A 22,925-nucleotide genomic window follows, 5' to 3' on the forward strand; every position below is an offset into this window, starting at 1 on the left:
CACAGGTGCTGTAGTCAAGGGTGGACAGACAGCCAGGGAAGAGCACTCCCAGGAGTGGGTGGGACCACAGCAGAGCCAACCAGGATCTTCTGAGAGATTTTATAAACAGCACTAGAAGGAAAAGGGCTGTCACTCTTCTAAGCATTACAGGCTAAAGAATGTGGCTTCAGACAGCCAGCAACCCACCTTTCCCACCACATGGAGGAGTCAGCTTCACACAAAGCCACTCACAGAAGCAGAGCCAGGAGGTAAACAGGGAGAAGAACACTGAGTATTAGTGACATCGTCTGACCCCTGGATCCAGCTGTACCTGAAGCCCTCTCTTGGACTTCCCAGACATTTTAACCGTTACAGCATTACATTCTCTTTTTCTATCACCGGTTTGAGTAATATTTGTATCATTCCCAACTGAAAGTCCTGGTTAAGACATATATATACACCTTTTTCCTCCTAAAAGACCGTACTTCTATTTGTCTCAAAAAACTTAATCATGGGCACCCTCTCTTGGGAATCCCCCAACTCTGGGGGCTCTACTCCCCCACTTTACCACTTTTCTATCTCAATAAACTCTCCTGGTTTACACACACACACACACACACACACACACACACACACACACACACACACAAGATGTGAAAAACCTCCTCTTTCAAAAGCTCACGTTTTTCCCAGCCCTCAAAGCCTAACAACTAACCTACATGCCTCAGTTTCCCCATTCATACAATGGAGCTCATCTCATTTCTCAGGCTTAAGGGAATGAATGAGCAACACAGAAAGTTCCTAGGTAGTGAAGGCATGCAGTAGGAGCTCAATCTATGTGCATCCCCTCCTTCTCTCCAGGGAGCCCGTTTATGCCTTTCTTACACTGGGTTGGAAACCCCACAGTTGGCTTTGGCCACAACCCTCGAGGGCTCAGGGGAGGGGGTGGGGTGTTGGAGAGTAGAGATGGAGGAGGGAGCAAAAAGTGCTGGCTCATCCTACCTGCAGCAGGACAGTCCCCCCAGGGACAGTGAGCTGTAAACAGTACTTCGGTGCGTTCTCCCATGACAGCAGCTGAACGTCTTCAATGGCGCTGTAGGAGACCGAGTTTTCCATGTACCCAGTTGGCTGCAGCAAGAAAGAAACAGAGACACACAGGTTACAAAGGCAGGCGGGGACCCATGGCTCAGAAGCCGGCACGCCCCCTCTGGTGACAGCATCCAGCAAGAGGGCAGGGTCGCGGAGGAAATTCATCCCAGTTAGAGGGGCAGAGTGGGGACAGACTCAGGATGCCAAGAGGACAAGAACTGAGGATGGTTCCTAGGCATGGGCAGGACCCAGCATAGGGTGCAGCTGAAATCCCACATCCTTCATGGGCAACAAGCCACCATCGCCCCCTGTGCAGTAGCAATAGCATCTGCTGGTCTCCCTGCCTCCTCCATTCAGCGTCCACAGCCAAGCTCCAAGATGGCCAACTCCATGCTCCCCCGCCTTCGCTGAACAGCCTTCAGGGGCTCCTACTGACCTAAGCACGAAATTCACACCTACACTTCCCACAATGGCCTGCAAACAGGGCCTCTTACTGGACCTGCTCCTTGCACCCCAAAGCCCCAGCCTGACATGTCCTCTTTTCTCCTGGTCTCACCTCAGTAGCACTTGTTTTTTTTTTTTTTTTTTTTTTAATTTAAAATGTAACCTGTGCTCTAGGAGCAATAGCAACTGCACAGAGTCCAAGAGGCTGATGGCCTTGGTGGCTCACGGCCACCCTGGTCTCTTCCAAATGTCCAGCTGGCCCAAATCCTATCACCCACAAAGGGTGGAGGAAATGGGCTGAAATGCAGCCACTGAAGCGTGTGGAAACTTGCGGGCCACACAGACATCCCCAAGTTCCCGCAGTGGGGATTGCCACAGAGACATAGCACAACACAGCCACAGACTGAGCTGGACCAACTGGATCCAATGCACATAGCCTTGGCCTTTGCAAGCACACCTGGGAGCATGTGCAGAGAGCCTAAAGGTTTCTATTTCCCACAAGCCTCCTGGGAGACCCTGGGCCAAGCTGTGGCTCCAGTCCCTTGTCATGAAAACAGCCAGTGTTCACCTGTGTGACTGATACAGAGCCAGTGCCAGGCTGCTCCAGTCCACCCCTTCTCACTATACTGCCAGGCTTGTAGAAAGTGGCAGAAGTTGCAATCAAGGCTTCGTGGGAAACGGCTGTGTATAAATAAGTATATATTGTTTTTTGGGTTTTTTTTTTTTTCTTTTTGGCAGTACTGGGGTTTGAACTCAGGGCTTACATCTTGGGCCACTCCACCAGCCCTATTTTTGAAAGGGTTTTTCAAGGTAGCGTCTTGTAGAACTATTTGCCAGGGATAGCTTTGAACCACGATCCTCCTGATCTCAGCCTCCTGCATAGCTAGGATTACAGGTACTGGCAGTACATATTGTTGTTAAAAGCATCCTACTCACTTTCCCACTGTTTGGCTCAAAGCAGTCATTAGAACCATTAAGACTGTCACTTGAGCCATTTACTGTGCCCTTAAGCAAGTTGATGTACCCATCTGTGCCTGGTTCCTCCACTGGTAAGATTAAAAATTTATTTAATAGATAGATTATGGGAAGCATTAAAGGAGAGCAAATTTGTCAGGGGCTTAGCACGGCACCCAGAACGTACTGAAGAGATCAATAAAATGAAGTACTGTGAAAAAGACTAACTTTATCTCTGGGGTTTTTCCTCCCTAAAACCCAGGCAAACTCCAAATGAGGAATGCTCCTTAAAACACCTGCCCAGGACTCACCACAAATAAGGAGAGTCTGAGCCACTGTCCTGGCGAGGAAGGATGGGGGACACAGCAACTCAATGCACTGTGATGTTATGGGACAGAAACAGCACATATTCAAAAGGTAAAAACTAAGGGACCAGTACCATGCCCCAGCTGCAAAAGTACTGTGTTGGTGTTGGTTCCCAAGCCATGTCAAACTCAGCACACTGGCTTCAGTCGCTAACACTGGGGACATTGAGGATGGGGCTCTGTTTCGTCTCTACATTTAAAACTGCTCTAAGATAAAATGTTTAAGAAACATCGTCAGTTGGCCCTTATCCAACTACCTGCCTCACTTTCTGCTAATAAATCACTCCTTGCTAGCTTCCTGTTCTATCTACATGGTTCTTTTGCTGCACCTTGGACAACAGTCTAACGTTAAACACTGTGCCCAAAGGAGCGAGGGCCCTCTGGAATGGCCCAACCACAGATGTGCTAAAGGGAAGTATGACTTCTAACAAAACAACCTGAACGGTGCTTTGAGACACTAAGACATCACCCACAGGACAAAGTTAAAAATGAACTCCAGGTGAGCTCAGCCTAAGAGCCACTTTACCCCAGCCACTCTTGAATTTGGCCAAAAGGGTCTTACTGGCGCTGACTCCTAGCTGTCTGTTACTCTCCTATCCCCCCCATACTCCATGGGATCAGATCAGACCATTTGGGACAAATCTGGTAACGAGACACTTAAAACCAAAGGACAGGATGGTTACGCAACAGTACCTTCAGGGCTGGCCGGTCGAGTGGCTCAGGTGGTAGAGCACCAGCCTAGCAAGCGTGAGGGCCTGAGTTCAAACCCCAGTACTGCCAAAAGAAAAAAAAACCTAACTACACACACACACACACACACACACACACACACACACACACACAAAATTTTCAGAGAAATTGTTCTAAGACAAAGGGGCAAGTTGCCAGAATCCAAGTGGGGTCACACTGGGTGTGGTAGGGCACACCTGTGAAGGCTGAAACAGGAGGGTTGTACTCCAGGCCAGCCTGGAGTACATAATGAGATGCTGTCCCAGTGACAAAAATGGAGTCACTTGGGCCAATCCTTCCGAAAGTTGAAAGGATATGGAGGAAGGGCTCTTAAGCATGGTTATCTCACACTAAAATGCTTCCTCTGGCCGCCTCCACAAATGAGGCAGACTTAAACCTTTGCAAGACAGAAAAACAAGTATTTCCATGGACTCCAAATCTATCTTTTTAGTAGCCCATGCTCATTTAAAAGAGAATTCCTACACAATTTATTTAATTAGATGTCTTCTGGCTTTGATTTCTCCTTATATTCTGCTTCATGATGGTGTTCCTAGTTTTAGGCTTAAACAACAGGTTCTTTTGATTTATCTACTTCAGCCATTACAAATTGTCCTCCTTCGTGGACTAGTTTATCCCTGGCTAAGAAGCCTGCAAAGCCAGGGGTAATAAGACACCCTAATTTCCTCAATGAGGAACGTTCAAACAAAAGGGAGGAAGTACAACAGGCACTTAGAATCTGTCTTTGCTAAAAAAGCATGAACTCCTTACTTGGGCACACAAGTAAGGTAGATACCCTGCCTCTATTTTATATCTTGTCTCCTTTACTCTCAGCCATTCACCTCTGTGAAGACAGGACCCATGGGGTCTTAAGACAAGAGCTGAGCCAGCATCACCACCACCATCAAGGCACCAATGACTTTCTTATCCTGACAAGGTCCCACCCAACCAATCATGAGATTGCTTAATTATATACTTGCCCCCACCCTTGCTCCTAATCCTGCCACTTGTCTCATTCAGCCCTCTCATTTTAACACCCTTGTTAAATTTCTCACCTCCAGGCTACAGAACACCTTTTTGTCCTTGAACACGAAGGTTGCTTCATTTTGTGACAACTACAGTCCTGCTGGTCTAACAGTGCCATATTCTTAGCAGCTGTCAACTTCCCAAACCTAATCAACTTCCCAAGTCCTGCCAGAGAGCAGGACTCGGGATCCTGAGTATCCCTGTCACCCTGTCTGCAGGAAGCAGCTGAACTGATCTCACTGTCCAAAGCCCTGAAGGAATTTCAGATCCTGAACGCTTGAGAGGGGAATGTTAGCAGAGGAGTCTCAGTAGATCTGAGCAGGAATGAAGAAGTGCACTGGGCTACCAGATTCCGCCCTAAAACCCCAGGCCAATGACTAATATTATGGATCCCACTCCCAACGTCAAGGTTGGACATGTATCTTGAGGGTGCAATGATTGCTATGTGACCTTCTACTGGCACCCCTAAGCCCGGAAAGGCAAAGCAGATCAAATACATAGGTATATGCCTTCTCCCACCCAGGCAGCCACTGCAGTCATCTGATCATTTGGGGCGGGGCTATAACGCAAGATCCTGAATTTCATGCCACCTATGAACCTCATCCTACTGGACAAAACCCCAAATCCCAACAGCTTCCATGCAGTCTGTCCTCATCCAACTGCCCACCTCACTCCTCAACATGCACTTCTGCTTTGCTAATAAATCATTCCTTACTATCTTCCAAAAAAAGAAAGAGAAAGGAAGGAAGGAAGAACGAAAAGAAAGAGTCACCAAAGGCAGCTGCTACCACGATCATTACAGACAGGAGTGTGTGCAGCTTGCAAGGGAAACAGGGTAGGCCAGAGTGAAGGGTCCTGACCAGGGCTACTGTCTGGCTTAAGACCTGGCCCTCTGCTGTCCTGGACAGTAACTGCTGGCACAATGCTACAGACAATTCCTGGCACCTGGAGCATGGTGGCCAGAGCTGTGGGGGTACGGGGGACAGACACAACTCCTGCCCAAAGTAGAAAGCTGAACAAGAGAAAAAAAAAAAGAATGATTATGCTCTCCTTTACCGAGGGAGGCTGGGAAACCCAGCTCTTGGAGGCATGTCTGAGAACAACGAGAAGATTACAAATCTTTCTAAAGGTAAGATCACGTTTTACAGTTCCATTTATATGACATCCTGGAATCAACAAAACTCTAGGGACAGAATCAGACCAGCGGTTGCCAGCTGTTGGGCTGGGGTGACACAGAGATGGGGAGGAGCCGGTGGCTCCCTGCTGCAGTGGCTACCATTGTAGAAACTCCCAGACCTGCATGCTTGAAAGGTGAATTTCACTGTATGTAAATTACAACTCAAAACCTAACTAAAAACCGCAAGGTGTGAACACTGAGCATAGGAAGATGAACAGAATCAAACTTTTCAGATAAAATTTCATCGCAACCACTCATGACCACTCTAGTATCTTCCCTTCCTGATTATTATTCTACATAATTTTTTGCAGAGCCAAAAATCGCATCATTTTGTCATGGCTTTTTCTTTTTTTTTTTTTCCCGAACTACATCAGAGAGACATCCCGCACTGGGAACAGTTGTCTCCCAGCCATCATCTTAGCGGCTGCCACTGTGTAGTTAGTTATCTGCTCTCTGCTCCCGGCTTCCCCCCACCCATGGACAGCGCTGTTGTTTCATTTCATGAACTATAAACAACTCTGCAGTGGACACCCTTGTGAAACATGTTTTTCTACCCTATATTTAGGATTATTTCTTTAGGCTGGATTCCCAGAAATGGAATTACTGGGACAAAGGGTAAGAGCACATTTTACCCCATTGCCAAATTGCTCTCATTAGAGACATATTAAGGCGAGCTGGGAGCACTGGCCAGGGCTGAGGGGCCTGTGTCCTTGGCCACCAGCTCAGCTGGGTGCTGCTGGTGGTCATGCTCTACCCAGGCAGGTCTGGTGAGAATGTCTGGGAGGTTAGCAAGCACACTGGGCCACCCCGTGCAGGATGAGAGATGCACAGTCCATCACCTGGGGTCCTGGTTCTTAGGGACACTGTTATCCCATGGGGGTCACAGACAGGTCAGTGAGCTGTGCCTCTGTCCTTCTGCTCTGGGGACTGATGTGGGCTGGTTTTGGGGGGGGTGGCGTCTTGTGTTTGCCAGACCATGAAGAGGAACCCTCCCTATTTCTGAGATGAGTTCTTGGCACAGAGGCCTCCTCCAAAGCCACGTTCCAAGGGCCCCATGGGATCCTGAGGGCTTTTAGAGCTGACAGTCAATCTGCATACCTCCAGGGACTTCCTGCCCAGCAGAGTGAACTGAAATGGTATGACCAGCACACAGGCCCCAATGCTGGCTCAGTCTTCACCTCCTCCTGCCTTTCTGTCCAAACCTGTCTGCTGGTTTCCATGGGATTTCTCAAAAAGCGAATGTGAATCATGATGTCTACAGCCCCCAGGATGAGGCTCCCAGCTGACTCAAGGCACAAGTCCCAGAAAGGAGGGGCAGGAGAAGAAGGCTCCCAGACCTCAAAAGGAAAAGCCAATCTGGAAAAGTCCATCCATCAGCGACTCCAAGGCTGGGCTGTGGAAGGCCAGAGAGACCTTGCCCAGCTGGGAGCTGGCTGAAAACAGTGGGCTGTTTGTCACAGGGTGTGAGTGGCCCTGGCAGGGGGCTAGCTAGGTCATGTTGGGGTCGGGTCTTCTCTTCACATGAGTCATCTGAGTCACGACACAGGAGACCATACTACACAGCGGGTTCCCTGGGGCACCATTCCACTACCACGAGATTCCTGGCTCTGGACGTGAACCTGGGCCCTCAACAGTAATACCTCATTGGACAGGGGCAGCAGGGAGCCCTCCCAGCCCATGCTGGAAGATCAGTGAGTGACAATCGTGAACTTTAGCATCATATTCAGTGGTGGCACCAATAAGGGGCTTGGAGTGGGGAGCTGCACTTCGATCTCTACTGAAAATGAGGTGAAATCAGGTAATGTCAAATTAATTGTGAGCCACTCAGAAACACACAGCTCAGTGGCCTTTAGGACATCCAGGGTGCTGTGCAGCCAACACCTCTCTCGAGTCCTAGGATATTTTCATCACCTTGAAGGACATTTCATACCCATTAAGTCACTCCCTGCCACCCCAGCCCATGCCAGACCCCTCGTCTGCCTCCATCTCTGCGGATTTGCCAACCTGGACATTCCAGACACGTGGAATCACCTGGCATGAGGCCCTTGGTATCTGGCTCTGCTCTTCTAACGCCTTTGAGGGTGACCTCCTGTGTATGACTGGACCATGGTCTGCAGCACTGTCTCCACTTGGAGACGCTGGGCTCTTCTGTCTTCTGGTTATGGTGAAAAGCCTCTTTACGTCTGTCTCACTCTGATAGGATACTGCTATGTAAATGTGACCCTCACCAGCCCCACCCCACATGGGAAGGCCCTAGCCAACAGGCACTGAGCAGTCACCATGTAGCCAGCACCGTGGTAAAAGCTTGGTACCAATCACTTCGTTCAGCTGCACAGCAATGAGGGCAGAAACAGCTGTACTGACCCCTAGTAGCCACACACTGTGGAAGGCACAGAGGCACAGAGAGGCACAGAGAGGAAATGATGTGTTGCAGGCCCTACTTTGAAGAGACAGACAAGGAATTCCAAGATAGAGCCCCGCCAAATTCCTCAAGCCAATGGCAAAGCACACCCACCTCAAGTGTAAACCTGCACAAAGAAGCTGGACTGGCGCAGAGGGGGCTCATGGGCTCCCTTTCTGGTGCTCCCCAATCCCTGGGGTCTTTTCACACTACAGTTCAACTTGGCCTCGAGGACGAGCTCACAGATGTGCATCTGGAAAGGCCTCTCAGGCCGTTTTTATGTTTTAACCCTGCAGTGGGAAAGCCATATAGATGAGCAGAGTCAGGCAAACGCTGTTGGGTGGGCAATCTGGACCCAGGCCTTTCACGTGCTCCTTCCCCTTTTCTGGAAATCAGACGCTGTACCTAACTGAAGCTTCTCTTGTGGACCCAAGGCCACAACCCACTTGCATGCAGAAATGCCTGCAGCGTGGTCCTAAAGACCTGGGCACAAGAGTCCCCAAACACTGTGCAGCCCCAGAGAGGAAACTACACAGATGTTCATGAGCAGAAGGATGGACGGATAGTCACTGCAGGCAGAGTCAGCTTGTGGCACACCACATACCAAAGACAGCAAGCCCACCACTCAGGTGACGCATAGGATGAACCGCACGCTGAGCACAAGCGGCAGGGCCAGGAGGCTCATTCACACACAGGTGGACCTCATGCCGAGCTGGGAGGTCAGTGCACTGGCTATCACGCTGACACCCATCCAGCTTGCCTGGGATCGAGATGAGTTGATGACCCATCCCATGGTTACCCCTGGGAGGGACGGTTCTGGACAGGGAGAACATTGGGAGCTGGGCAATATTCTAGCTCATGATTCTGGTTGGTAGCAGCACAGTAGGCTCACCCTCTCAAAATGCATCCAGCCGTTCACACTGGGTGACTTTTCTGGGTGTATTGTTTCAATAAAAACATTTTAAAATCAGAAGTTCTAGAGTGGAATGCAGGCTCCACCACTTGCTTCTTGGGTGGCGTTTATCCCTCTGCACCTCCACTTCCTTCTTCGTGAAGGCGAGGTCCTACACACATCCATTAGGACAGCACATAGAATCCACGAATAAAACAACAGAGCAGTAACAAGTGCTAGAGGAGAGGTGGAGAAACTGAACTGGTGGGAATGTTGAGTACTTCTTCAAAAAGTTGAGGATGATCCAGCAATCCTGAACAGGTGCAGGCATGTATCTAAGAGAATGGAAAACACACGGTCACATGAAGACCTGCACACACATGCTCACAGCTGCACCGTTCTTGGGAGCCAAAAGTGGAAGCAAACACATGTCTATCCACCAGTGAATGGATAAATAAAATGGGGTGAAAATAAGGGCTGGGGATGTAGCTCAGTGATAGAGCAATTGCCTGGCATGCACAAAGCTCTGGGTTCAATTCCCAGCACCACCAAAAAAAAAAAAAAAGCATTGTAGCATCCTACAACATAAACGCAACTTGAAAACATGAGGCTGACTCAAAGAAGCCAGACACAAAACACCACATATTGTCTGGTTCCGCGTATGTGAAACGTCCAGACAGGCAAATCTTTAGAGACAGACAGTAGATTAGTGGTTGCCAGGCTAGGGGGAGGGATGGGGAAGTGGGAATCACCTCTAATGGGTATGAGGCATCTTTTAAGGGTGAAAAAAAAAGTCTAGGATGAAAGATTGGTAACAGCTGTGAATATAGCAAAGACAACCAAATTACACACTAAAAAACAGGGCATCTTGTGGTATGTGAATTACATCCCAACTAAGAAAAAGGTAACAGTATGCCTATCTTAAGGATGTTTGCAGACAGCTATTAAATGGGACGATGTGTACAGTGTGCTCAGCACATCCTGAACGCTTCATAACGGGCACTACTGCTGTGCTGTCACCAGTCTCCCCAAGAGGGTGTCACATGGTGTGGTAGAGAGAAAGGAGGCCAGAGGGCTGCAGCAGGGGCCTGGTGAGGTGAGGGTTCACCTGCATGAGCTTCAGTGGGCTATTCGAGTTCACCTCCCAGCATAGGCTCAAGTTTGGTAGGAACTCCGTATGTGGAGGTGAACGCTTTCAAGTCTTACTGAGAAGAAGGGCCTCTGCTTAGAGGTTTGCCAGGTTCCTCTATCCATCAGGAATTACTCCAAAGGGACTGAAGAGAGAGAAGGGCTGCAGCTCGGCACCTGGGGTGCAGGGGGTTGGCTGACCAGCAGAGTGTGACCAATGGCGCACGGGATGCTTCAGAGCGCGCTATGGCCTGGGGCCAGACCTGGACGATACCCAAGGAGGTCAGTCTTCATGGCAATGAGACATTCTTCATAGGCTGGACCATCTCCTTGTGCCCATCTCAACAGTGCCCCCAAAGCCCACCCTCCCTGGGGACCCATAGGACCATGAGGATGGCAGCAAGACCCACTAGGCCCCTCCCTGTTACCCACAGCTCAGCAGAGCAGCCCTGCCACTGGGCCTTGCAGACACGGCTGTCCCCGGGGCTCCATGGAGACAGTCAGGAGGCATGTTGGGGACTCATTAATCACAAGTCCAGCTATGGCAGCTGCCCCCTTTTATGGCCAAATGGCTCAAGAAGTTTAATAATAGAGCAAAGGACTGATATTTCCTCATTGAGGCCCTTCCAACCAACCTCAGCCATCTTTGTAGGCTTGGGAAGGATAAGAATCTCGTCCCTGGGGTGTAGCACTGGGCATCTGTGCCACTGGATCAGTTGCAGAGACTCAAGTCAGCACCATTCCGACCATGAAGTCTACAGATGTGTCTAAGGACAACAGAAGCCAGCCTGAAGACAGCATGTCCCAGATGCCAGGCATAAGTTAAGCTGCCTACACGCACTGTCTGTCTCACTGATTCCTCCCAAAGTCTGGGGACGGCGGGGAGGGGGGACCACTGGGATGCTGTCTGCAGAGGAAGAAAGTGTGGTTCAGGCTGTTAAATAACAGGCCCAGCACACAGCTGGTTAGCAGAAAGGCCACATCAAAGCCAGGGCTGCTGACTTCAAGGTCACTTTCTTATCCATGGTGCCACATCACGGCAGCTCTTTCAGGCCTGGGAGCCTCAGGGTGGCTAGGTATGCCAGAGGGTGGCTCATGATGGGGGTGGGGGTGGCAGGCATGTACAAAGGTATTGATGCCACTTTGTGATAAGCACTGCCATCAAGGAGGGTAAGTACTGAACAAAGAAAGGAAGAAGAACATTCTGGAACATCAGGGAGTCTTCCTGGGAGGGTCCTTTGAGCTAGATCTTGGGAGGGGAGCACTGGGCATTCTCAAGGGGAAGGAGTGGGTGGGTCCCTAGCCTAGGAATGTCAAGTTAAGATAAGGTGGGGGTACCAGGATGCCCAGGAAGGGGTGGCAGACAACACGGACCAGGGACAGCCTTCCATTGCCCAACCTCCTCAAACTTTTGAATTCTCTCTCTTAGTGTTTCTCTCTCTCTGACATCTATCACTACAGATTAACTCCACGTGTTCTTGAACTTCTCACAGGTGTGGGCGTCCGCACTGCTGTCCACATCTGAAGCGTGTTCTTCCTGCTCATCACCGAGCAGTGTTCCTGTGTCACACTATCTGTTTGCAAATGTGGGGCTGTGTCCCGTTGTGGATACCATCAACATTCCTATACAAGCTTTGGGGGTGGTGTGAAAGAATTATTGGTAACGCCCAGGAGTGGGGTTCCTGGGTCTTAGGATTAAAATGCCTTTTTTCCTTCCTTCCTACTTTCCTTCCTTCCTCCCTCCCTCCCTCCTTTCAGATACTTTGTAGCCCAGGCTATCCTTGAACTCAAGATTCTCCTGCCTCATCTCCTGAGTGCTGGGATGATGCATGTACCACTACACCCAGGTTAAAATCCCTAGCTTTAAACCCAAGAAACCCCCATTCACAGAGAATTCCAGGGAAGTCTATAAAAAAAAAAATAGTGTCTTCCACAGGCCACCCTTTCTCAGAGACGTAAACCTTGGGGTTGAACGAGGATTCCTGAGTTTGGGGATGGATCCAGGCTGGCCGATGCAGCTTAACTTCCTCCAAATATGGAGTCTGCCCTTCATGGAGTGGACTCCAGGGCCTGTGGCAGAGGTAGCACCTTCTCAAAACTGGCCTCAGAGGAAGTGGTGGTGTACTGTAAACCCCTATGTGGACCTTTGGCACAGATTCACACGCATGGCACAAGGGTGGTGTTCTCTCTGTACCACGGTTGGCACAGGCAAGAAGGAAGGACATGTCTGCTCCCATGTCACGATCTCAGGGTGGCAGGCTGGGAGCAGCAGCTGCACTTTTTTTATATGACTACATTTCAACTTCCCAATCACAAGCCAACATCAGGCTGGCTGGCACTCAATAGGTGTTCCAGACATCAGGACGCCAGGGGTTGAATGGAGGATGTTCAGAACACATGCTTCTAAAACAGACTAGTTTTGATGAAACTCAGCTGGAAGAAACATGGCTGAAGACAGTGGGGACACAGAGCACCTAATTCCAACTTCTCATGAGCCTGGGGGGTACCTTGACCTTGGGCTTTTTCTCTATACCTATGCCAATCACTGTGTGCTCAGAACTCCTGAGAAAAAATGTGGGGACCCCCACCTTTTAATCCACCACCTCAGCTCATGTCCAAAGTGACTTGTGACTCCAGCAAGGATCTCCTCTGTGCCACACAGCTTCTCAGCCACTCCTCAGAATGCTCACGAGATGGGGACCATTATGATCCCATTTCACACCTGAGAAAACCACAGCCCAAGGAAGAGACGTTTATCCGCGCCATGCTGGTAGTTTTTAATGATGCCAGGCTCTGAATCTGAGAGGACTCTAAAGTAGGGGTTGGTGAACGTTTCTCTGAAAGGCCAGATGATAGAACATTCTTCAGGCTTTGTGGGCTCGGTCCTAACTGCTGGTGGTGCTCCCTCAGTGGGAAAGCAGCTATGGATAATGCACAGATGGGCCTGGTTATATTCCAATAAAACTTTATTTACAAAGAGAAGTGGTGAGCCAGATTTGACCTGCAGGTGTGGCCAGATCTAAGCCATTCAAGAGGGAGTACAAACATGTGAGTAACAAATGCATGCATGAGAGCACGGAAGAAGGTGAGTGGGATGTGTTTTCTCTCCTTGCTTTCTTTCTGGGGGGACTTTAGCAGAGTACCAAAAGTACTATGGTCTGAGTCTTAAATGTCCACCAAAGGCTTGTATGTTAAAGGCTTGGTCACCAGCCTGTAGCACTGTTGTGAGGTGGCAGGACCTTTAGGAGGTGGGGCCTCGTGGGAGGAAGTTAGGTCACTAGGGATATACCCTTAAAGGGGATATTGGGACCCCAGCCCCTTCCCCTCTCTCTGCTTCCTGGCTGTCACGAAGTGAGGAGCTTTGCTCCATCTCATGCTCCCCCATGGTTCTGCCTCACCACAGGTCCAAAGCAACAGGGCCAAGGGACCATGGACTAAAACCTCTAAAACCAGAAGCCGGAATAAGTCTTTCCTCCTTTACGTTGATTTCTTGCAGACATTTTGTCCCTACAGTAGAAAGCTGCCTGACACGTGTTCCAGTAGGCATGTGGGTGAGTGGATGGACTTGCTATCTGCTGTGTCCACCAGGACTGGGCCCTGCTGATAATGCAGCAAGGACGCTTCTAGAAACTTCTAAGGACAGGCCTTAGCCTTAACCCTAAATTCTGTGCAAGTATCAGACAACTTCTACAGAAATTTCCCTGAGGACAAATTTGGTGACAAGTCCCCTGGGACCAACTCTGAACCATGCCAAGTGGCCCAGATGCCAGGAGATGTGGGTGTTCTCCCAGGGACACCCTGGTCCCCTTGGGAAGCGGAGCTGCTAGAAATAGCTCTGAAGTGAGCTTGGAGGCCTTGGGGGGGTTGATCCACACCCCTCTCTTGTTCTCGACATGATGGGAATGAACCAGCACCACTGAAAGTCTTTCAGAGACTCTTTGACAAGGGAGGGAGAGCTGGGGCAAGGATCTTCCAACAACACAGTTTTCTAGAAAATACCAGAAGAAAGGGTTGGGAAGAAGGAATGGGAAGGGGTTAAGAATAAAAATGGTGTTTTGGTCCAATGTGCAGAAGAAAACTGAAGCCAGGCACACGCCAGGTTCTGGGGATGCCGCGGTGAGCAGGACATCCCTGCCCACAGCAGCGCACAGGGAAAAGAACACTCGTCTGTGGGTCCCCATATACTCTTGTCCAAATACACAAGGATGACGTGCATAATGAACACAGGTGTACCAAAAAGCCAGCATTCTAAATATCAGAATGTCTTTGTGACATTTTACGTATTTTCTTGAATTATAAGATGTACACTTGGGAATCATAAACCTGACTTCCCACCTTAGCTCTGGCTCTCACAGGCTGACAAGTTATCTTTACAGCCTCAGTTTCCTCAGCTGTGGAAGGATCAGAATTTAAAGAGAAACCTGCCATAGAGAGACAGCTTCAATTGACATGAAGAAAGGAAAGACCCTGAAAGATGGGCTGTATGCTTTTACTAGCCAGGAAAAAAAAAAAAAAAGTAAACTGTTTCAATTTTAGCCACCTGGACAGTGACCTTGGGGGCAGCCCCACACAGAGGGGGAGAGAGGGCATCTCCAGGGCTCCAGAGGGTCTAGTTCTATATGATCCGAGTCGAGTTGCCTGCAAAGTCTCAGTCCTCTCCGGGGAAGGCAGGGTACAATCTCAGACAAATAAACACAATGGTTCCTAGTTGATCTTGGAAAAGCAAGTGCTGGCAGTGGAAGATGGAGTGTGTCAAGGAAGTGGGGAGTCCCTGGCTGTTCTCTTGGGTCTTGCTTGAGGCTGCAGGCTTCCAGCAGTTTCCGGGATGGGTGACAAGAATTCAACCCATGCACACTCAGGCATCGCTCTGCACAGACCCAAAGGCCTATCTATCAACAGAGGCCAGGCAACAAACACCTCCCAAGGCCAGGTGGTTCTCCCTCACCACCCCCAGGGGACCGACGTGATTCTGTACAGTCACCTGGAACAATCTGCTCCACGTGAGCCAGGGAGGAGGGGGACAGTCTGGAGCTGTCAGGAAGCCAGGTGGAGTAGAGGAAAGTTCTGGAATGTGGGCTCACACTGCCTGGATCCCCAGTCTGGCTTCACGGCATCCTCTGCAGCCATTTTGCCATCGGGGGAATGGGAATAGCATCAAGAGGTCACTACCACTGTACAGTGACCTGTGTCCCAGCTCCTTTGAAGGGTGAGCTTTGGTGCACGGAGGTGAAGCCAGCCTCCCAGCCAGAGGTGATCATGTGTATATGGCAGGGACACAGGTTAGCTCGTCACCCATCCTGCCCACAGCTATCTATATTAAGTTCTGCCTATCAAACAAAATACATTTTAATAAGCAGAGGTGACATCAAAAGTATGTAACAGCTGATACAGCAAAGGAAGGGAGGAAGGGACCAATCAGGGTGGACGGCAGTTTAAAAGCTAGTCCAATGGCCCCCGATGCTGCCTGTCAAGTTCTCCGTAACCACCAACAGTCCCTCCCTGTAGTGCTTGGCTCTTGACAGCCACCCATGGAGGAACCTTGCAAACATGATATAAAATGAAAGACACCAGAGAGCAAAGGCTCATGGTGTGATATCCCATGTATGTGAATTACCCACAGCATCAAATCCACAGAGACAGAAAGCAGTAGTGTTGGTTGCACAAATTTGTGAGTACTAAAAGTCACTGAGATGTACCATTTAAAATGGTTTTTGACAAGATGTGAATTTCATTTAATAAAAAAGTTCAAAATAAATGCAATGGCTCAGAGATTTTACAAACTCAAGGGGCCACTGAAGTGGCTGGCCTGAAACCTTGGCTCTTCCTGCACAGGGGCTTAGACAATTGGACGAGGCTCCTGGTATGGAGTCCAGGTCCAGAGGGTTCGGCCCATGGCCGAAAGACAGGGAGAAGGAAGGAACCAGGATCCTGGAAGACAGGGAGAAGGAAGGAACCAGGATCACTGGGGACACTTTCAAAGGCCACAGGTAGCACAGAAAATCACCTCTCAGCTTGGAATTATCTCCGCTGTAGGCAGAGCCAGGGCCTCTGCCTCTGGTTGCAATTAACCCACATGGCCCTCTCTTAGCACCACCAATGACCTCACTGATTTCCATGGAAAACTCCGCAGCCACTCTCAGTGAAGACAGGGCCCTCTTTTCTGACGGAGAAGGATGAGTTCATACATATAGAGCAGCCTCGCACTCAGCTTGAAATAAATAATCTAAATGCAGGATTAAGAGTCTGTTTCCTGAGCTTGAGACTCACAGTTTACTCAATCATCAAATATTTATTGAGTGCTTCCTGTGTGGCTTGAAGCTACCGCCGGCTATTTCTAGGTGTTGGGGACACATTTAAACAAAACAAGCCCCCAACCTTCACAGTGTTGTCCGAGTGAGGGGCTCAACCTCGGTGGATGTTTCAGGAGCTCAATGCCACCTCGCGCCCTGCTTCCTGACGTCTTCCCAGCTTGCTCTGCTTCCTCTCCTGCTGTGTAGGCACACTCAAACTCAATGTCCCCTTGTACTCAACACCTGACCTTGGAATCCAAGGGTCAGGCCTGGCTGCCTCATGGGCCTCCAACTTACCTGAACCTCTCAGCCCTCTCGTCCAGCCCATCTGAATTTCCTGCCTCCAGCCTCACCTCTCCATTCCTCCCTCCCCAAAACATTGTCACAGAGTTTTCTTCCTGAAACACAACCCAATGGTGATGTTTGTCAGCTCAGTCTTAATAGCCTTGCTTTGCCCACAGAGAAAGACCCAGCCTTCCCAGCTCTGCCCAGTGGCCTCCAAAGGGTTTTTCGGATGCTCTGGTCATCCCAGAGCCCATTTAGAAAGGAGCATCCCAAAATGCCTTGGTGGAAACAGACAGGAGAGGATTTGGACCCAAAGGAAAGAAATCCGTCCCCCCTTCCCAAGCCTCAATTCAGGGTGTCAGTGACAAGAAGCACGATGAGACAGTGAGTCTTCTTATGGAAACTGGCGGCTCCCAATGACTTATTTTTAAAAGTAAAATCGGCCACTGATTGAAAAAGAATTAAGATTTAGCCTAGAATGGTTGTTCCACAAGTAACCAGAATAGATGGGTGGCCAGCCTCATGCAGGGGTAAAGAACAGAGAGCCTCCTTTGCCCTGATGGGGCCGCAGCTGGAAAAGAGGCCCAAGGCCCGACCCTGGAGGGGTAAGGGTGCTAGTGTCGAGGGGACCATTCACACAGACATGAGGCCCAGGACTTTCCTAATGCTGCCGCCATCAATGGAGAGACAAAGGGGCCAGGCAGCCCAGATGTTGGCAGGAACCAGTCTGCAACCTTAGAAACAATTCCCTCTTTCACTGCCTGGTCAGGCGGCCAAGGTCAGAGGCAAAGCCAGCCAGAGCTTACCCTCTGAGTGCCAAGGTCCTTTAGAAAAATTTCACAATTTTAGATAGAAACACCCCACTTTCCTTGCTTCAAACAGACCGTAGGGAATGTCCTTTGCTCTTTCCTTGCAGACACAGTTGTCATCCGCAGAATCCCTTGCTGCACACTGCCACCATCAGGAGCCCCTGAGCAGTGGAGAGCAGCTGCCCTGTACCGAATGTCCCCATCTGCAATGCACTCGACTCCATTCTCTCTCACTTTTCCCTCTCTGGGTTGAGGAATCCCTGCTCCCAGAGGACAGCATGTTGGTTCGTCAAAGTCCCCCCACTTTGTCTTAATTTGCTGCTTCTGATGTCATGGTCTCAGAAACCCACAGGATACACTCGTCAGAGCTGTGCTCAGGGTGGGAGAAAGGGCATTCCTGTAAGCCCAGGGTGCAGCAGCCACCTCGCTGGGGACACTTCTCCCTGGAATTCTGGGCTGGGCTTGGGACAGGATTATTGGCTGGCGAGTGGCCAGGGGATGTTCCTCTGTTTAGGACAACAAAGTCCGCTGCCAACTCAAAGCTCAGTTACCTGCAAGTGAAAACTCAGGCAGCAATTAAAGGCTGTTTACTGCCTTTTGGGGCAGGCTTTGGACCCTTTTATGTCCCTACCTCTGATAAGTGTCTTTTAGAAGGATGGCCAGGACCCTACCAGTCAGGCTCAGGCTCTGAGAGACCGGGATGGACTGGCCAGTCAGCAAACAACATTCTGGGGTGAAATTCCAGCAGAGAACTGGATACTAGGGAGGTACTGCTCCTGAAGGGAGGGAGGTCTCGCCCCCAGGGATCAGCCTCCCTGGCTTCCAACCCCAGCTCTAGGTTGTTTGACGAGGCAAGAGCAGTTCCACTGCTCCATGCCTCAGTTTTCCCATCCACATCGACCTCAGGGCATACATGTGAAGATTTAAGAAGGCACTGATCCTAAGTCGCTAGGCTCCACAATCTCCCCTTCCAGGTGTACCTACAGACTCAAACAAACACTTGTTTGAGAACATTCTTGCAGACAGCCGCAAAAGGGGACACAACCCAACCACACATGGACAAGTACTGAACAGCCACAGAAAGGAATGAAGTGCTGGCACAGGCTACAATGTGGGTGACCGTGAACACAGCACTCAGGATCCATCCTGCCTCTACTACCCACAGCACATTGCAATAGCTAAGACACAGGCTCTAGTAACAGGGTGCTTGTACTCAATCCCAGCCCTACCTCTCACTGGCTCTGTGTCTCTGAACAACTTACTGTCCCTCTCGGTGCTTAATTTCCTCACCTGTAAGATGGACATGACAGTGTACTTCATCAACTCAAAGGTGCGCAGCTGGACCTCCCTTAAAATCCAAGTGATGATGAAGCCCTGGCCCTCGTTTCTTTCTTTGAGGTTCTGAGGTACAAGAGCGTGGGGTATCTTTCATGCAGACTCAGGTCTGATGGGAAATGGTAGTACACACCCCACAGGATTGTTATAGAACAGTGCCAGGCACTAACTGAGCATTTGTGAGAACCTGTCTTTTCTGAAAGGACAGTCTACAAAATTTTATTCAAGTGTTTGTTAAGGGGTCAACCCTGTATCAGAAAAACATCCCTGCCCCGAGACACCGTCGCTGACACAGTTACACAGCCCCATCAGAAGGGGACGGCTAGGAAGGACCAGAGGCAGACCTTGACCTCAGACACTCTGCTGCATAGCACACACACCAAGATGCCTATCACCAGGCCCAGGCTGCTCCGCTATCACGATTGAAAATTCATAATTGTCACAGAGACAGTAATCCACACATCCCCGGGGGAACCACAGAGGTAAGGGAGAAGCAAGGAGGGATTGACTGCGCCCTGGCTCCAGCCCCCAGGGTCCCTCAGCCTGTTTACTCCTGCTTGTGGATGAAGTCAACCTCCCTGGGAACCATCCCTCCCAGGCCAGGCTGTCCCTCTGGAGGCCCAGAGGCTCAGCCTGGGGCAATGTTTGCTCTCACCTACAGCTACATCCCCAGCAGGCCTGCTGAGAGGGTGGGCAGCAAGGACTGAGGGCAAGGTCAATTCAGCTCAAATCACCACTCAGGATGGTTCTAGGCTTGGCAGAGCTTGGAGGAGGCTCCAGCCATTCCCATCTGCCACAACATGACTTGGGCTCAGCAGCCTCACTTCTCCGTGCCTCCATTCCTTCCTAAGACGGGGATGGTCACATGGCAAGCACTCAGCTAACCTTAGTTATCATGTTGTGAGGTGCCCCTCCTCGGGTACATCCCAGGACCACCAGCATACCCCTCAGGACTTTCTGCCTGCTCCATCAAATGGGAACAATGACTGTCCCCTCTCGGGATGAAGTAAGATGTAAATGAGCCAAGGCTGCGCACACAACAATGCCCTGCACAAATGCTCCTCCAGCACCCACATCATGGGCACCTCCTGTGTGCAGGGCCTGGGACCCTCAGGGGACCTCTATGGTTGGTGCTAATACACAATGGGGCAGGATCAGCACTGACGCACTGGCTTCTGATGCCTGAAGAGCAGGGATGGGTACCTGGTCCCCAGAGGCCACTGGACTCAGCAGCAGCACAGGGTCCAGCATGTGAATCTGTATACAGACATATGGGACTGCCTCTCAGCTGACACTAGAGCCGTGTTCTTACAGAATCACTGCAAACCTACCCCACTTTTGCTAGTGACAACTAAATTTCCCAATGTCACTTACTAAAAAGCCACTGCCTGCTTCCCTGTTTCTGCACCACCACCCACCTTTCCCCAATGGACCAGCAGGTACCACAAGCCAGGAAGAGCCAGGCAAGGCTGTGCCAGGCGAGATCTCAGGCTTCCCAGGTCCCACTCAGTGCTGGCACTAGGTACTAGGCTTGGCAGCTCTGCCACAGCCTGACAGCCAGGAAGACTCCTGGGGCTGTGAAGGCCATTGGTGCCAAAGGGCAGGTCCAGGAGGGACCAGGAGACAGAGGGCAGGAGTGAAGGGTAGCAAGGAAAGAAGGGCAGCCTGAATGGGGGGGCTGAGGGGTCATCAAGAGACCTGAAGGTGAAGGCAAATTTGCAGGAGCTCCTCCTCCAGGGAAACTGAAGGTAGGATGGCAAGGTGGGAGCCTGGCTCTCAGCTGGCACATTGCCAACGCCACCACTCCAGACCAGTGCTGCCCTGTGAATTTTCTACAGTGGCAGAAATGTCCTGCATCTGTGTTGTCCAGTACAGTGGCCACCTGTGGCTACTGAGCACTTGAAATGTGGCTAGTGTGACCAGGGACCTGAGGACATTTTACTTGATTTCAACCTAAATAGCCATGTGTGGCTGTGGTGACCTCCTGAAGCTCAGCTTCACACCTGGAGGCCAAGCCCAACCTTTGGGGTTAAACTGTACCCTAGGACATCAGCAGAGAAAAGGGGAAAGGAAGGGGCAATGCACCAAAGCCAGCAGAGTCCTGCCATCAGACTCAGGCTGTACCAAGTGTTTTACAGGCGTTAACTCGCCTCACTGGCCCAACCACCCTGGCTGTGGAGCTGAACTATAATCCCATCTTTTTGGTACTGGGGTTTGAACTCAGGGCCTACACCTTCAGCCACTCTACCAGCCCTTTTTTATGATGGGTTTTTTTCAAGATAGGGTCTTGAGAACTATTTGTCCAGACTGGCTTCAAACCATGATCCTCCTGATCTCTGCCTTGAGTAGTTAGGATTACAGGCGTGAGCCACCAGTGCCTGGCTTACAATCCTATCTTACAGATAAGACCAAGGCTTCAAAAGCAGGAGCTACTCATTTGAAAAACACAGTACGAAACTGAGGTTTGTGCATCCAGAGCTTCAACACCAGCCTGCCCTGTCCAGGTCCCTTTCCTACTTTAGTCAACTGGGTGATGAATCATGTGGGTTAGTAAGAAGCCAACAGAGGCTCTTGGGAGAAGGGCCTCTCAGTGCTAACACAGGAAAGTCACAGGCAAACATGACCAGGTCAGTGGCTATCACCCTCCGTGAGAATTGTGCTCAATTTCAACACTAACAGAGACATGGGCCTCCATGGATTCTGGAATGCTCGGCCACCGAGCAAGCAGAGCCATCGAGAAAGAAGTCTGGATTTGGAGGTGATCCCAGCCTGGCCCGTGTGGGTGGGCACCATGAACAAGCGGCTTCCACAGTATCCCTTTCCTCTCTGTAGGTGAAGGGGCACTTCCCAGGATGCTATGGGCAGAAACAAAGAAAGAAAAGAGCTCAAAGACCACTGGCTCCCGTGTGCTTTCTGTTGTCACTATCAAAGCTTCAGTAGTCCCAAATACTTCACTTGACTAGCATTTCCACACCCCAAACCAGCCCAGGGGAGGAGCTGACAGAAGGGGCTCATTCCAACCACCCAGATTCCTAGAAAGAGGATGAAGGCCTAGCTACTCTAGGCATGGCCAAATGGGAGGCCACTGCTGGGCACAGAAATGGGAACCAGATCCTAAACCTGAGGTGGCCACCGCCAGAAATCAGAGCTCTGCAGATCCAAGAAGATGGCACCTTCCAGTGGTGCACCAGGTCCCTCGAGCTTTGGGAAGAGCATGCAAACAAGCTTAAGCAGGGCAGGGGAAATGGCCCAGGACAGGTAGAACACTTCAAAGTCATCCTGGCTGAGCTGGGGTGGGCCAAGGACACCCTGGTGAGTGAGTCCACCAGGAGTCCAGTGGTACAACTCTCTTTCCCAGCTGCCCTCCTCCAGTGAGACTGAAGGCCAAGGGGGGGTGGGTAGGGAAGTGGGGTCAGAATGAACCTGGTGAGGGTCTTTCATGCACAAGTCCACTCCTGTCAGTTCATGAAGAGGCTGGGGTTTCCCGAGCATCTAGGCAGACATCTGGATCAGTCAGCTGGGTCCCCAGACACAGGTGGACAGGCAGGGCAGGGTGTGACCACACCAAGGCCACCACACAGGGCTTACTGAACCCTGAGCTGGGGCTCACAGAGGAAGGGGCCTTTGCACATTTGCACCAAGGTGCTGTGGGAGCCTGAGCCTCTTTGGATGGCCTTTCTTGAACAGATTTTAGTTTTTAGAACAGTTTCAGACTTACAGAAAAACTGCAGACAGGACAGAGAGTTCCCATCGGTGTCCACACCCAGGTTCCTCTGTTTACATCTTCTATCAGTGTGGTGCATTTCATTACAGCTAATGAAATAGTATTAACACATTGTTATGACTACAGTCTACACTTTGTTCAGATATCCTGCTTTCCTATCACGTACCTTTCCTGGAACCCACGTTACACTTAGGTGTTGTGTCTCCCTCCGCTGCTCCTCGTTTGGGATGACCTGCCAGTGTTCAGCAGGCTGCTCAGATCCACTCTATTTGGCCCCTCAGTCGGGGTCAGTTTCCTTACG

General features: G+C 50.5%; 1 protein-coding gene across 2 annotated transcripts in view; it reads right to left on the reverse strand.

Annotated features, from left to right (window-relative positions):
- Cmip (c-Maf inducing protein) overlaps positions 1-22,925 on the reverse strand; it is a 204,081-nt gene that overhangs the window by 81,462 nt on the left and 99,694 nt on the right. For both annotated transcript variants that reach the window (XM_074055585.1, XM_020179750.2), the window contains exon 2: positions 982-1,107. In XM_074055585.1, the coding sequence (XP_073911686.1) occupies positions 982-1,107 (126 nt within the window). The remainder of the gene's footprint in view (positions 1-981; positions 1,108-22,925) is intronic.

The sequence above is a fragment of the Castor canadensis genome, chromosome 15, assembly GCF_047511655.1.
Source record: "Castor canadensis chromosome 15, mCasCan1.hap1v2, whole genome shotgun sequence".
Classification (NCBI taxonomy): domain Eukaryota; kingdom Metazoa; phylum Chordata; class Mammalia; order Rodentia; family Castoridae; genus Castor; species Castor canadensis.